The 15,475-nt window shown below is 36.4% G+C and overlaps 1 protein-coding gene across 2 annotated transcripts in view; it reads right to left on the reverse strand.

The window, feature by feature from the left end:
• Nucleotides 1–5,916: 5,916 nt before the first annotated feature.
• Nucleotides 5,917–15,475, reverse strand: part of PLCL1 (phospholipase C like 1 (inactive)) — a 413,553-nt gene continuing 403,994 nt past the window's right edge. Inside the window, exon 6 of one of the 2 annotated variants that reach the window (XM_074302773.1) lies at nucleotides 5,917–6,733. In XM_074302773.1, coding sequence (XP_074158874.1) covers nucleotides 6,551–6,733 — 183 coding nt within the window. In that variant the 3' untranslated portion in view covers nucleotides 5,917–6,550. The remainder of the gene's footprint in view (nucleotides 6,734–15,475) is intronic. The other variant, XM_074302774.1, reaches the window with a different exon arrangement.

The raw sequence follows: 15,475 nt of genomic DNA on the forward strand, positions 1-15,475 counted from the left end.
CCTTGGAAGGTAATTCATCTAGGCAGAAAGAGATAGTAAGAGAATACTTACATGATGGATCCTTTGCTCTTTCCTCATTTCTCTTGGATTTCATTGTCTTTGTAACTTTTTACATACAACCTATTTCAAGGTGAAGTGCATTTTCTTTGATAGAGAAAATAGGAGTAAAATAGAAGTGAATTCAAGTCAGTCAATAAACATTTATTAAGCACACACTGTGTACCAGGCACTGTACAGAGCTGTGAGTATAGAGAGAGAAAAGAAAGAAAGAGATAGACAGGGAAAGAGAGACAGAGACAGAGAGAGAGAGACAGAGAGAGAAAGAAGAAGAAGAAGAAGAAGAAGAAGAAGAAGAAGAAGAAGAAGAAGAAGAAGAAGAAGAAGAAGAAGAAGAAGAAGAAGAAGAAGAAGAAGAAGAAGAAGAAGAAGAAGAAGAAGAAAAAGAAGAAGAAGGAGGAGGAGGAGAAGGAGGAGGAGGAGAAGGGAGGAGGAGGAGAAGGGAGGAGGAGGAGGAGGAGAAGAAGAAGAAGGGAGGAGGAGGAGGAGGAAGAGGAGGAGGAGAAGAAGAAGAGGGGAGGAGGAGGAGGAGGAAGAGAAGAAGGGAGGAGGAGGAGGAGGAGGAGAAGGGAGGAGGAGGAGGAGGAGGAGAAGAGAGGAGGAGGAGGAGGAGGAGGAGGAGAAGAGAGGAGGAGGAGGAGGAGGAGGAGGAGAAGGAGGAGGAGAAGGAGGAGGAGAAGGAGGAGGAGAAGGAGGAGGAGGAGGAGGAGGAGGAGGAGGAGGAGGAGAAGGAGGAGGAGGAGGAGGAGAAGAAGAAGAAGAAGAAGAAGAAGAAGAAGAAGAAGAAGAAGAAGAAGAAGAAGAAGAAGAAGAAGAAGAAGAAGAAGAAGAAGAAGAAGAAGAAGAAGAAGAAGAAGAAGAAGAAGAAGAAGAAGAATAGAAAAAGGAAGGCAGGAAGGAAGGAAGGAAGGAAAAGAAAGAGATATAAGATAGGAGGAGAGGGGGAAGAGAAGAATAAGGGAAAGGGGAACACTGAGAACAGAGACACACAAAGAGACAGTCATTCCTTGCTCTCAAGAAGTTCACATGTACAAACAAAATATACACACAAAAAAATGGAGACAATCAATATAGCTTCTTAAAATTTGGCATTCTTTGCCTCAAATGCAGATCCCAAGCATTTAAATATTTTAACACTAGAAGGAAACAATTTACAGATGATAGACTCAAGACCAGAATTCAAGGGACAAGAGGGAACAGGGAAACTGCCTTAATGAGGGACTTTCCAAACCCACATGATACAGCTGACAATGGTCATCCTAGTTAATTTTCCTGTTAGTCAAAGCAAAACATCCTTTTCAGAAGCAGTGTGGTATATGCACAGCACTGAGGAAGAAGAAGAAGAAGAAAAAGAAGAAGAAGAAGGAGGAGGAGGAGGAGGAGGAGAAGGGAGGAGGAGGAGAAGGGAGGAGGAGGAGGAGGAGAAGAAGAAGAAGGGAGGAGGAGGAGGAGGAAGAGGAGGAGGAGAAGAAGAAGAGGGGAGGAGGAGGAGGAGGAAGAGAAGAAGGGAGGAGGAGGAGGAGGAGAAGGGAGGAGGAGGAGGAGAAGAGAGGAGGAGGAGGAGGAGGAGGAGAAGAGAGGAGGAGGAGGAGGAGGAGGAGAAGGAGGAAAAGCTTAGAATGCTTCTATTTTTAAGGAGTTTACAATCTATGGAAGGGAGATTACATACTAAAGGAAATGTAACTTCAGGTCTGAGAGGAAATGTCTGAATGTCCTTAGGGTACATCAAAGGGGGCTGATGGCAAAGCACAGTGGCTTTTGATGACTTCAATAATTATTCCGATGAGGATTTTTCAGGGCATAGAGGCAAAGCAGATGGCAAAGTCTGGAGAACCTTAGGAGGCAAAAGTCAGGTAAGAATGCCCTTGGTCCTCCATTTCATCAGAAGTAATAGTATTGGTAAATCCCATCTCAACCAAGCTATATGATCAATCCAACAATTTTGAGTTGCTTAGGCAAGGGAATGAGGAAAAGAAAGGAGGCAAGTAGGAGTCTAGGTGGAGTAATAATAATAATAATATAATAGCATATTATAACATAATATAAAGAAAGAACAGCTATAGAGAGGGAAAAAATTAGTCAGAAGACCTACGTTTAGTTCCAAATATGCTACTTATAATACTTGAATTCATGATCTATTACTTCTCTCTTTACATTCAGCATTCACATCTGTAAAATGAGATGGGGCAGGAGTCTAGTAAGACTAGATCCTTTTCAACCCTACGTGTTAAAGTGCTGCGTGGTTCCATGTCGTCCATGCTGATTTGTTGTAGTCATCAGGAAAACAACAATTGGCCTGTTTAGGCCTGTGCAGCAAACTGAAACACTAAATGAAACTTCTGGGAGATGTATGATTAAGATGCTTTGGGGTTATTATTTGTAAGATTTCCTATCATATTCAGCCTTTACACAGCCTTTCTATAAAACTAAAAGGAACTATCAATCATGAGTTAACATCTTAATATATAGATCCAAACAATACTTATTTCAAAAGCTTCAAAAGTTTTCTATAATATCAAGTAACCAAATAAAAAGTCTAACCAGCTTAAAAAAAGTTTTGTCAATTCCCAACATCAGGGGTTTACTTACCTTCCTCCCTATATTTCAAAAGTTATTAATATCTTCTGGAAAAAAATGCTGGATTTTCTAATTTTGTTGTATTTAATTGTTGTTACTTCTTGGTTTGTTTGTTTTTGACCTATTTGCAAACCTGCAATCTGGCAAATATTATACATTATTTCCAAAGGGAAATTTTGCTAAAGAGACAAGCATTATTATGTGATAGATTTAGAAACACATGGATACAGAATGGAAAATTCTGTGTTCTATCATTGTAGCAAAAGTTGCCCATATCAGAACTGTCCAGATGGTGCCATCAAAGAGAAAGTTGACCCCATGAATGCTTAAAGGCATGCCCATAATGTCTTGTGGCTTTTTAATGAGCCATGACCTTAGGATTCATAGCTTTAGGATGTCCCAAACCCACCAGTAATACTTTTTTTTTCTGGATCAAAACATGTCATGAAAAGAAAGGAAGCAGCAGAGTACAGTGGGATGAATGTTGATGTAGACGCCAAGGGCTTACTACTGAATAATCTTAGGCAAATAATGTATCTGGCCATCATTTATAAAAGATTTGGACTATATAACAACCAAAGTCTCTTCCAGATTTCTCCCTAAAAGTTCTGTGCCCTCTTATTTTCAATACTTCACTTTGCACTTGGGAAGGTAGAGTTTAAGGAAGTTGAAATCCCAGATTACTGCTCTAAATAAAAATAACTCCAATATACTGTTCTTTGTTGAAAATCATACAATTAACCCTCCTGTGGTGAAATAGAAAAGACACTCAGATTCAGAAGATCTGACTTCCAAGAGTAAGCAAGCTATGATTGCCTCGCTTTCTCCAACTGACCACACCGACGTCAGCATCGAGGTCAGTAAGATCTCAAGATGTTATAAAAAATATTTTGTTGTTGTTCAGTGATTTCAGTCGCTCTTCCTGACTCCATTTGGAGTTTTCTTGGTAAAGATATTAGAGTTCTGTGTCATTTCCTTCTCCAGCTCATTTCATAGAGGAGGAAACTGAGGCAAACAGGACTAAGTGACTTGCCCAGGGTCACACAGCTAAGTGTCTAAGGAGATATTTGAACTCAGGAAGAGAAATATTCCTGGCTTTAAGCCTGACACGCTATCATCTATGCTATGTAGATGCCCAAATACCCAGGTTTTGCTAAGTTCATGTAGAGTTTTTGTTTGTTTGTTTTGGGGGGGAAGGAACAAAGGGAGACGAACCTATGATTTTATCACTGCTGAAAGTAGTGTAAAAACCTCCTTCATCAGTGAATATTAGCAATCCATAATTTAAGTAAGTATAACTTCCTTACAAATTTAATATAAAATACTCCTTCATTTTAATAATAATAATCATAACAAGTTAGCAGATCATAACACCTATTTTTTTAACATAGATTCTTAAGAAGCCCAGTGGGAGATCTTCAAGTAGAAGCTAGATGATCTCTTGTCCTGCACATGGTTATAGGAATTGTTTTTCAGCCTAATTTGGCTGAGTTTATTCCTAACCATAAAATTTTGGTGATTTTGCAATTATGAGCTTTGCTTATCTTAGCTTATATTTCTTTGATCAAGGTAAAATCACAACATTTAGGCCAATTGCCCATTCTCCAATTAACTCCTCTATCATTTACAAGAATAAAAACCACCTGGATCTTTTGCCTTTCTTCAAAACAAAACCAGGAAAAAAGAAATGTGAGCACATTTTAAGGGAAATATAAAAATATGTTCAAGCTTTAGATGTGCTAAATGTTAAAAACAAGTTATGAAATAGCATCCCTTGAAAAATACAAATTGATCCTGCTCTCATTTAAAAAATACTGTCACTTCTGTCAGCAAAAGGCATTTGGAGTTGTTACTGAAATATTTTGAGGATACTGAGGCACCATTTGGACTAAAAAACATTTATATAATAACATATCCTATCTTAATTTATCACCTATCATAGTTGTCTCACTGAGAAACAGCAGAACTTTTTGTATCATATTTTATAAGCCAGATAATACTTAGATGCCTACTTGCTTCCACTTGCTTTATAATACATGTTTTTCAATTAGTTTACTAAAGAAATACAAGTCAAAGGGTTTTTTCCATATTTTTACTCTCTCAGTAATGTGCAACATGAACATAATTTTAAGAGGAAGTCAGAATAACTTAACATACTAACAATATTAGATTTTTAAGATAGGCAAACTCTCAACAATTACCTTCCATTAAATTCAAAAAATTAGCACATTTGTTAATCAAATTAATTAAGTAGCTTTTCAAAATAAAAGCAATGCTTTAAATAAATATATTCTTTTTATAACCATAGAACATATTGTTCTGTCAGAGATAACATACATATTACACTCAAGTACATTATCAGTAAGATGGAATAACAACAATGACACAGATTCTACCATGGTAGGAGGCTAATTTGTCTCTTCTTGGCTTCCAAGGTGTGTTAAAAGTACCTTGAAATTGGTTATTTCTCAAAACTTACCCCACTGTTAGACACCTGTATCATTCTATATACTATCACTTTACAAGAATACTGTTCTTTTAGCTGGGTGTGGCAGCAATATACACAAATGCACCCCTGCTACTGGGGAGGCTAAGGCTGGAGGGTTGTTTGAGCTAGGGAGTTCTGAGCTGCAGTAGGGCTAAAGGCAATCAGATGTCCACACCAAGTCCAGCACCAACATATGAGTTTCTTGAGAAGTTTGCCACTAAGTTGTCTAAGGAGGGATGAACTAGTCTAGATTGGAATTTGAGTAGGTCAAAGCTTCCATGACAATCCGCAGTGGAACAGGTCCATGAATGATAACATTACAGACTGGGCAAGGTAGAGAGATCTAGTTTCAACAATAATGATGAGGATGATGATAGCAATAGTAGTTCCCTTTAGTTGGAGCTTTTTCTAACCTTCCTGGGCCTCCATTTTCTCATCTGCAAAATTAGGGGGCTGAGCTAGATGACATCTGAGATCCATTCCACCTCTATATCTACAATTCTGTAACCTTTAAAGCAATCAAACACTTCATTAAAATTCTCATCAAGATATACTCAATGGCTCCTCATTGATCATACAAATCTATCACATGGCTCATGTTTTCTAAAGTTCAAGAACTTTCTACAAATACTAATACTGAAATTTCAGAACTCCTAAATATCATTTCTGCATTAAAATCCTAATGGCAAACAACTTTCACTGTGTTACCAAGTCCCTTGTTGGTGACCATTAATTCACTCATGATTGCCTTGTCCACTGAAGTTACAGGTGTTCGTTAGTCTCAGGTGCATTACTTTCCTGAATTCTAATAAATGAATTTTTAAAAAATAAATTTCAAACAGCAATAGCTGAATGCAATGGCTTTGGTGATCTATCCATAAATTCTGCTGGTTTATTATTGTTTTTATTGATTCACATCGATAGTGTGATTCAGAGAATTTATTCTAATCTATATTTTAATCTATCAAAACATCTATCTATTGATAAATTTGGCTTCCTTCAACAATAAGATATATTAAGAGCTCTCAATTAAATGACAAAAGCAAGAAAGTAAAATAAGGTAAAAACCTTACAAGTTACAAGTTACAAGAAATACTCTTCAGAATTTCAAAATTAACAGATATTAGAAAACTGGGAGAAAAATAACTTAGTACATGGAGATGCAGCAGACAATAGATTTTGTCCAATCTCTCTCCTTCAGGTGCACATACCTGTGTACATAAACACACAGAGCTTTGTTCTATTTTAAAACATGGCTACAAAAAGTTTTAACTTAGATAAATTAACCACAATTAAATACTGACATTGTGAAATAATCTATGTACTTCCAACACCCTAGAGAGGGCATTCTTTGTGAAATTCTAAATGCTCTAAAAAACAGTTTCAAGTCCTTGACCCAAAGGACAAGCCCAGTAGTTGTGCTTCAGTTTAGAGCCTTCCATTCTCATCTCCAGTTTCCTTCTCCTCAATTGCCTCGAGGCTTCTCTTGCTCTTTGCTTCAGCACCACCAGCAGCTGCTTTGCTCAAGCCACAGGACAAACATGCTAGTTGTATCTGCTTCATGTTCTCCAGGGCTTCATTCTTGGCATTCTTCAACAGATCACTTTGTCCCTGTACATGTGCACAAATATGAACAAAGAGAAATGATATTTTCCACATGAAATAATTCAAAATTTCTCATGCTATTGCTTAGGTAAATAAATCACAAGCTCATTCTCCCTAAGCATATACTCCATATTATTTTAAAATAAGAATATATTATTTAAGTTTAAAGCCTCACTAATCCCCTACGCCTGTTATTCCTCCTCCACTCCATCTACTGAACTCCCATAGCTTCCTTTAAGTTCCAAATAAAATCCTTTTTTTTATTGGAAATCTTCTCCAGCCCTTCTATAATCTATTGGTTGTTGTTGTTGTTGTTGTCAATTATTTCCTCTTTATCCTTTCTATGCATTGTTTACATGTTGTCTCCCTCATTAGGCTGTAAGCTCCTTTTGAACAGGAACTGCTTTTTGCTTCTTTTTGTATACCAGGTGCTTATCACAGCCTGACAAATAGTAGGCTCTTTAAAAAAGGTTGATTGTTTGAGATTCCTTAGTTACCTTGTGTGTGTGTGTGTGTGTGTGTGTATACACACACATATATGATACAAACATTTATATATAGGCACACATGAATGTACATTTTATATATGTGTGTGTTTAGTATATATATTATATGATGAGAGCTTGGTATACACTAAATGTGCATAATAGTATGTATATATAAATGTGTGACATATATAATTGCATATATATGTACATATAAAATAAATATATATACATAGTATATGTTCTATATTGTTTAACATATATAATGAGGTTGATATATGATGTATGATGTATATAAATAGTGATAAATATGTACATAATATGTTTGAGATATATACACATGTAATGTGTTTGATATATTGTGTAATACATGGTATATTTACTATAGATTATGTTTGATATATGTATTTGATATATATATATATATACATAATATGTATTTAACATATACTGTGTGTGTTTGATATATATTATATGTATTTGATACATTGTATATGTATATATATACATATATAGAATATAGTCCACAAAAAGGTATTGGAATAGAACCTTTATGGAACTTATATGTATTCATACACATACATACCCAGAATATCCTTCATGCATAAATTACACTCGCTCCTTTACTCCTGTCTCTAGGAATCCTTAACTCCATATACATCTCACTTAAGGAGATATCTCCTAGAAAAGCCTTTCCTGTTGCTCTCCAATTAGTAACGCTTCTCCCCATAAAAAGGAAATTATTTTGTATTTAGTATAAAATATATACATATACATATATTTTGTATTTACTAAATATGTTTCCTTCCAAAATGGTGTAAGCCATTTGAAAAACTACAGGTTATTTTCTCTTTTGTTCTTGCTAGCAAAGAGAAGACATAATAAATAAATCCTCATTTAGGCAAAGTTGAATTATAGAAGAATACTGAATTTGGAATCAGGAAGATCTTTGGAATTTCAAAATTAATAGAAATTAGAAAACTGGGAGAGGAATAACTTAGTACATGGGGATGCAACATACAATAGATTTCTCTCCTTCATGTGCACACAACTGTGTACACAAATACTCAGAGCTCTTATCTGTTTTAAAACATGGCTACAAAAGAGTTTAATTTAGATAAATTAACCATAATTAAATACTAACATTGTGAAATAATCAGTGTACTTCCAACACCCTACAGAGGGCATTCTTTATGAAATTTTATATGCTTTAGTCACTATATGAAATCCCACCTTAGACACCTTCTAGGTGTGTGACCCTAGGCAAATCTCTTAACATCTTTATGCCTCAGTTTCCTGGAATGAATGGATTATACTTCAAATTCTCATCCAAGTCTAACTCTATGCTCCTTTGACGTTATAAGTTTCTCCAGAATGTTTCTGGATAATAAGACAGGTCAGAGCCCCCGCCTCAATCATCTTTGTATCTGCACCTATTCCAAATGGTCTTTGTAGAAGGCAAACAGCATGAATGATAAACACATACACATACTGGTTTCAAGCAAAAATATCTCTTATACATGGACTACTAAAAATGCATTACAAGTAAACTTGCCCCTGAATTTTTTGATTATTCTGTTTTCTAAATAGGGAAATATTCTCAGAAGGAAGAACAGAATCATATTTCCAGTGACTGCTAAAGTATGATAAGATACTAAAATCTATATTACACACACATATTTTCTCCCCACTATCCTGTAAATATCTAATATTTCTAAAGCTTCTTAATTACAAATTAATTGACCAATGCATCACCAGAATTTTCTCTTGGCCACCAATCAGCAGTATGTATGCTCAAGCACCAGACTGTGCCAGTTCTGGTAAACAGAAGTCAGTTTCTCTAGAAAACAATAGCAAATTGGGGAAAACAATTTGTACCAGCTCACAAGAACATGACGGCATCACCTCCTGATAACCCAGGAGACAAAACGTCCTTGCTGCATAACACAGAGAGAAAAAATAGAAAAGGCAGAAACTAAAAGAGGAAGAACTAAAGGCAGTCAATACTAATGACATACTACCAGGATTAACCATGAAGCACTCCTGAAAGAATTTTAATGCCTTTTTTTAAAAGGAGCCGCAAAATATCAGGTCATATCTCAACAGCCATAGATTGATAATTGACTAACTGTCCATTCTCCTTTCCCCACCCCTACTTTTGACTCCCAATAATAATTGGACTTAAGCAAAATACAAAAAATAGTATGGGTACCATTTGCTCATCCCAACTAATTGCTCCTTTTTAGTGACTCTTCTCTAGCAGTATGAACACAGGAGCATGCTATCATGTCTCAGTCGGTAGAGCATGAGACTCTTAATCTCAGGGTCGTGGGTTCGAGCCCCACGTTGGGCGCCAATTGTAGCAAGCTGTCGTCTCCAGAAGCTGCCGGATCGCTCTCTGGGAAGAGATCTGCTGTGTCTACTCAAATCTCTCAGACAGATTCTTCTTCCTGTAGAGAACCGTTGTCTCCAGGCAGTTGCCGTTAACTCTTGTCCAGAGAAGTGACTTCCCTTCCTGCAGAGAGCCCCATCAGGCCTGATGTAATGCAGAGACTTCTCCTCTTCCTGAAGTGCTATCCTCCAGCCCTTGTCCTTCCCCAGTCCAGACTGCTTTCCAAGCTCAATGTTGCCTCTTTTTATCCTCCCAGAGAATGGGCGTGGGATAATGCAAGGGCTTCGGGGAAGAACCACTTCAACCAATGAGCTTGCTCCTTCTAGGATTCCTAAGGTGTAAACTCCCTTTACAGGTCTGAACCAGAGAACTGTCAAGTCAACCTGAGTTCTCACCTTATAATTGTCCAGACAACCTGAGTTCTCACCTAGTAATCCTAACATCTGACCAAAAAAAGAAAAAATGCTCCTATAAATATTTGGTGCTAATGGAGGATTTCTTTTTTTTTTAAAGACCTCCTTGGAATTCTGTGTGCCAAAACTTTGGACATTTTAGTGACTCTATTTTCAAATTTCCACATTACTTTCCAGAATGACTTTATCAATTCAAAGATCCACTAACAACATGTCAATGTGATTGCCTTTTTACAACCCTTCCAGCATTAACTAATTCTGATTTTTGATCATCTTCTGTGATATATAATCTTCCTGCTTCATTCCTATCTTACTGTCTCCCTAATTCAATCCTTGCCCCGACAATTTCAAAACTTTAGCTCCTAATCCTACAAACTATTTCCATCCATAAGAACAACCTTCCTGAATACATTAAAGGCATCCTACATGAGTATTCCCATCTCTACTGCTCTGTTCCTCTGTTCATTTTTAAAAACAAGATCTTCCTATTTGAGTAGCATGTGAATAGAGCACTGTGTCTGGAGTCAGAAAGACCTGAGTTCAAATCTAACTAAAACATTAACTAGCTATGTGAACCGGGGAAAGTCACTTTACTGCTGCCTCAGTTTCCTCATTCATATATCAGGGGTGATAATAGCACCTAACTCCTTCAAAAAAAAGGTAATAATTGTAAAATGCTTAAAATAGTGCCTGGCACGTAGCAAGTGCTATAAAAAATAGTAGTTATTGTTATCTCACTCAAGCTAGAAGTGCAGTAATTTCTTATGGGCTCAATCTTACTGCTAATCATCATAGAAGCTTTGACTTCTTTCCTTTGTGACCTGCATCAGTTTACCTTTTTTCTATATTCCCAGGGATCTCTGAGGGCTCCATGTCCCCAGAGGCTAACCATATTAGTGCCAGACTTAGTTATGGCATATAATCAGCTTTGGCCATACAGAAGCTCAGAAATCTTGAACTTCAACAATTCACCAACTTCAGCCTCCCCCAGTATCAAAGATTATAGATTAGCATCACAGCACCTGGCTTCTAAGTCTTTTTCTATTTTATCTTCCTCCTTCTTGCCAAAGCTGAGGCCATCAACTCTCCCCTTGATCCTGCCCCCTGTGGTCTCCTTTGGGCCTCTGCTCCATCAGGCACTCACCTTCATGAATTTATTTTCACTCTTTATCTCTTTACTGGCCCTTGAAGGAGGAGGAGGAGGAAGAAGAAGGAAAAAAAGAAGCATGAAGAGGAAACCTATACTTATTCTTTGACCAAAGTTTAGGATTTAATTTTTATTCTTTCTTTATTTTATCTTATTTGATACAGGCCATGATTCTAGCCCATTGAAATCTTTTGGAATCCTGGATCTGTCACCAAAATGTTAGCTCTATCTCTCCATTTCTTGTTATCTGCCAATGTTATAAACATGTCATCCATCTCTAACTTTATATTAAATAGTCCAGAACCAAGGAAAGATACAAAACCACCAATGCCAAGCTGACAAGGATTTATTAATGACTATTCTTTGGATTATTTCTTCAATGAGCTTAAACTAAGCTAATTATATTTTGTCCAGCCAACATCAGCCATCTTGTCTGCAAAGATTTCATGAAAGATTTTGTCCAATGCTTTGCTGAAATTCAGGCCTACTAAATCTATGTCATTCCTTTGATCTAACAGTCTAGGAATCCTCACAGAAAAGCAAATGAGATTAGAGTGACATGGCCTAATCTTGATAAAAATGCAGTAACTCCTAAAAATCAAATTTTTAAATGCCCACAAGACATTCTTTTAATAAGATATCCTGGAATTGCACTAGGGATTGAAGTCACACTCACTTCAATATGTTACTCACTTACTAACTACTTTAGATGTAGTTTCTGTGAATCTACTTTACCTGTACACAATGTAAGTAACTAGGTCCTCTCTTACTATCTTCTCTATGATGACTTGCCCCCCCTCCCGCCTGTTGAATGTGATACCTCCTTCCCTGTGTTGGAAGAGCAAAAATCAGTATATTCAAGGAAACACTGACCTCTACTACGACCTGAAACATGTTATAACTTGTACTAGATTTATCCAGGTACATGTCTTTTCCTTCTCCTAAACTACATTGTAGGAATTATATTAACTTTGTATCTTTAACATATAGTATAGTCTCTTCATCACACACAGTAAGTAGTTAACAAATGTTTGCTGAATTGAAATAAATTCTGTACTTTTAAAATGAAATAAGATTTAAAAGTTCATCTTGATGTTACAAGAATTGTGAATTAGACACAGAGATAACATAGAGATGACATTGAAAGAGCTCAGGTCAATAGATTCAGTGAGACAAAACTATCAGTGCCACAAGCTTTCTAGTACCATTTCTTCCAACATTTAGATCTGGGTATGGAGAACTAGGCTTTGACAGGTTCATTCCCATTTTAAGCTTCCTTCTTCTGCCTGCTCTTCCTCTTATTTCATAAATGAATCCTTCTCACCTATCTGGCCATTTATTCAAGATGGAGCTTTGTCCTTGCCTCCTGATTCCTCAATTGAGAAATATGTTTCTCTTCTCAGACTTCGGAATGCAAAAAGCCTGAAGTTACTGCAATAGTCATTCTTAGGGGTTTAAGGTTCCAAATCCTTAAAATATCTGACTCTTTGTTAATTTTGGCCTAATCTAAATATTCTGATTGTTTTTAAAATATTTTACTAGCTTCTTATAACAGTTGGTATGATCCTTGTTTGTGAAATTGACTTTCCTATCTAAAATCTTATAGAATAGGGAATCAATTTGGCTTCATGGACCCCTCGATCTGTGGATAGAGTTTAGGAAATGTATGAACTTGTATGGGAAATTCAGCATCTCCTGAAATACTTAAAAACATTATTCTGTAGTGTCCATTAGCTTCACTAATGGATTCACTGATACTAAATTATCAGGGGATTCCATGACACAAAGTGATTAAGAATTTTATCCACATATAGGCATTGGAGCCTCCTCTTTTCTGGAAGCCATCAGATTTGAGGACCAAGAAAGCCACCATATTTCCCTTCCCAACTTTAAGTCTCCTAAGATGCAAAAAGTTACCCCTTTTAAGCTGACCTACTCTTTCTATCTCAATTCCCAGATCTCCTGGGAACCCTCCTAAAGTTTCTGGTTTCAGACACAGCCAGAATCCAATTAAGTATGGACACCTTTGCTTCATCCTTCTACATGGAACCCTTAGTTTCTGATTCCCCTTTTATGGGGAAAGTGCTTGAGGAACTCCAACTTTTTTTTTATTATAGCTTTTTATTGACAAAACAGATGAATGGGCAATTTTTCAAGATTGGCCCTTGGAAAAACTTCTATTCCAACTTTTCCCTTCTTCCCTCTACCCTTTTCCCTAGATGGCAGGAAGTCCCATACATGTTAAATATGTTAAAGTATATGTTAAATACAATATATGTATACATATTTATACAGTTGTCTTGCTACACAAGAAAAATCAGATTTAGAAAGAAGGTAACAATAACTTGGGAAGAAAATCAAAACTGCAAGCAAGCAATAACAAAAAGAGTGTACATGCTATGTTGTGGTCCACACTCATTTCCCAGTGTTCTTTCACTAGGTGATCGAACAGCTGGTTCTGTTCAATTACTGATCAATTGTAACTGATTTGGAGCCTCTCATTGTTGAAATGAACCACATCCCTAAGAATTGATCATCATACAGTATTGTTGTTGAAGTGTAAAATGATCTCCTAGTTTTGCTCATTTCACTCAGCATCAGTTCATCTAAGTCTCTCCAGGTCTTTCTGAAATAATCCTGCTGGTCATTTCTTACAGAACAATAATATTCCATAACATTCATATACCACAATTTACCCAACCATTCTCCTTGATGGGCATCCATTCAATTTCCAGTTTCTAGCCACTATGAAAAGGGCTGCCACAAACATTTTTGCACATATGGGTCCCTTTCCCTTTTTTAATACCTCTTTGGGATATAACCCAATAGTAACACTGCTGGATCAAAGGGTATGCACAGTTGGACCACTTTTTGAGTACAGTTACAAATTGCTCTCCAGAATGGTTGGATCCATTCTTAACTCCACCAACAATGCATCAGTGTCTCAGTTTTCTCATATCTCCTCCAACATCCCTCACTATCTTTTCATGGACTCCAACTTTAAACAATGGCAATACAATACAAATTACTCATTTGAGCACTTAAGAGGAAACAATATACCATTCCCAGCAAATTTTCAGATTAGCCCTAAACATTGATTATTTGCATTTTTCCAAAGCCTGAGAAAATAGAATATAGATAAACTCTGTGTATAACTACACATGTCAATTGTTTCCCCCAAAACAAATATGAAAAATGAATGGTGGATAAAATTATTTTAGCACCCAAGGAAGGTCCATGGAAAGGAAAATTAAGTTTGATCCAAGAGAAGACTTGAAAATGTGTACCTAATTTCCTTCCCCTCTTTGAAGATTTTGTGTGGAATATTATACATACTATGAGACATAATTGATTGGTTTTGCTTAACTACTATTTTTTCCTATTTTAAAAAATCTTTTTTTACAAAATTTCTCACTGGGTAGAGAAAGGTAAGATTCAGAAAAGACCATAATACAAAATCAAGATAAATCAATAAAAATAAGACTTTTCAAAATAAATTTATGTATTGAACATGATAAGAATGCAAAAGAATACATAAGCCTGAAAGAGAAATAGCTAATAATGCTAACTATAAGCACCCTGCTATTGATATGTAAATGCATCTTTACAGTAAGTATCCCTTCAAATAGGACAGAGATGGTCATGCCCTTCTTGATTTCTCAGGAAGGGTGAGAGCCTTTAGGGGAGATGGGGAGCCAAATGAGACATTGTCAGCAGGTGCCCTCTGGGCTAAAGGGCCTCACCTAGAGTTTCCCCCCACTATCTGCAGCCCTCTACAAGTCCCTTCCATTCTAAATAAACTAAGATATATATTTTTAATAATGTGGTAAGGGAGTCAGGGATTCTTATTAGAATGTAAGTTAGTTGAGGGCTGGAACTGTTTTTTCCTTTTCTTAATATGATAACAAAAACATAGTTATTGATTAATTGACTGACAGTTCTACATAACTCCTGAAGACATTCCCAACTCAGAGATTTGATTTGTACTGCTCTTAGAACTAGAAGTAGCCTCATTGCTTCTTGAAATACTATAATAGTAAAAAATAATTCCTAGCATTTATAAGAATTGCAAAGTATTTTACACATCATCTCATTTATTCTCAGAATTGTATGAGATAGATATTTTTATTGCCCTCATTTTACAAAGGGGGAACTGAGTCAGACAATGGTTATGTGACTTGCCCAGACTAATACAGTAAGTATCCAAGGTCATATTTGAACAAAAACCTTTCCAACTAGGTGCAAACACTCTACCCACTGCTTTTCCTTGATTACTATGATTCCCAATTAGCATTGTCTGTCTTACAATAC

The sequence above is a fragment of the Sminthopsis crassicaudata genome, chromosome 3 (assembly GCF_048593235.1).
Source record: "Sminthopsis crassicaudata isolate SCR6 chromosome 3, ASM4859323v1, whole genome shotgun sequence".
NCBI lineage: Eukaryota > Metazoa > Chordata > Mammalia > Dasyuromorphia > Dasyuridae > Sminthopsis > Sminthopsis crassicaudata.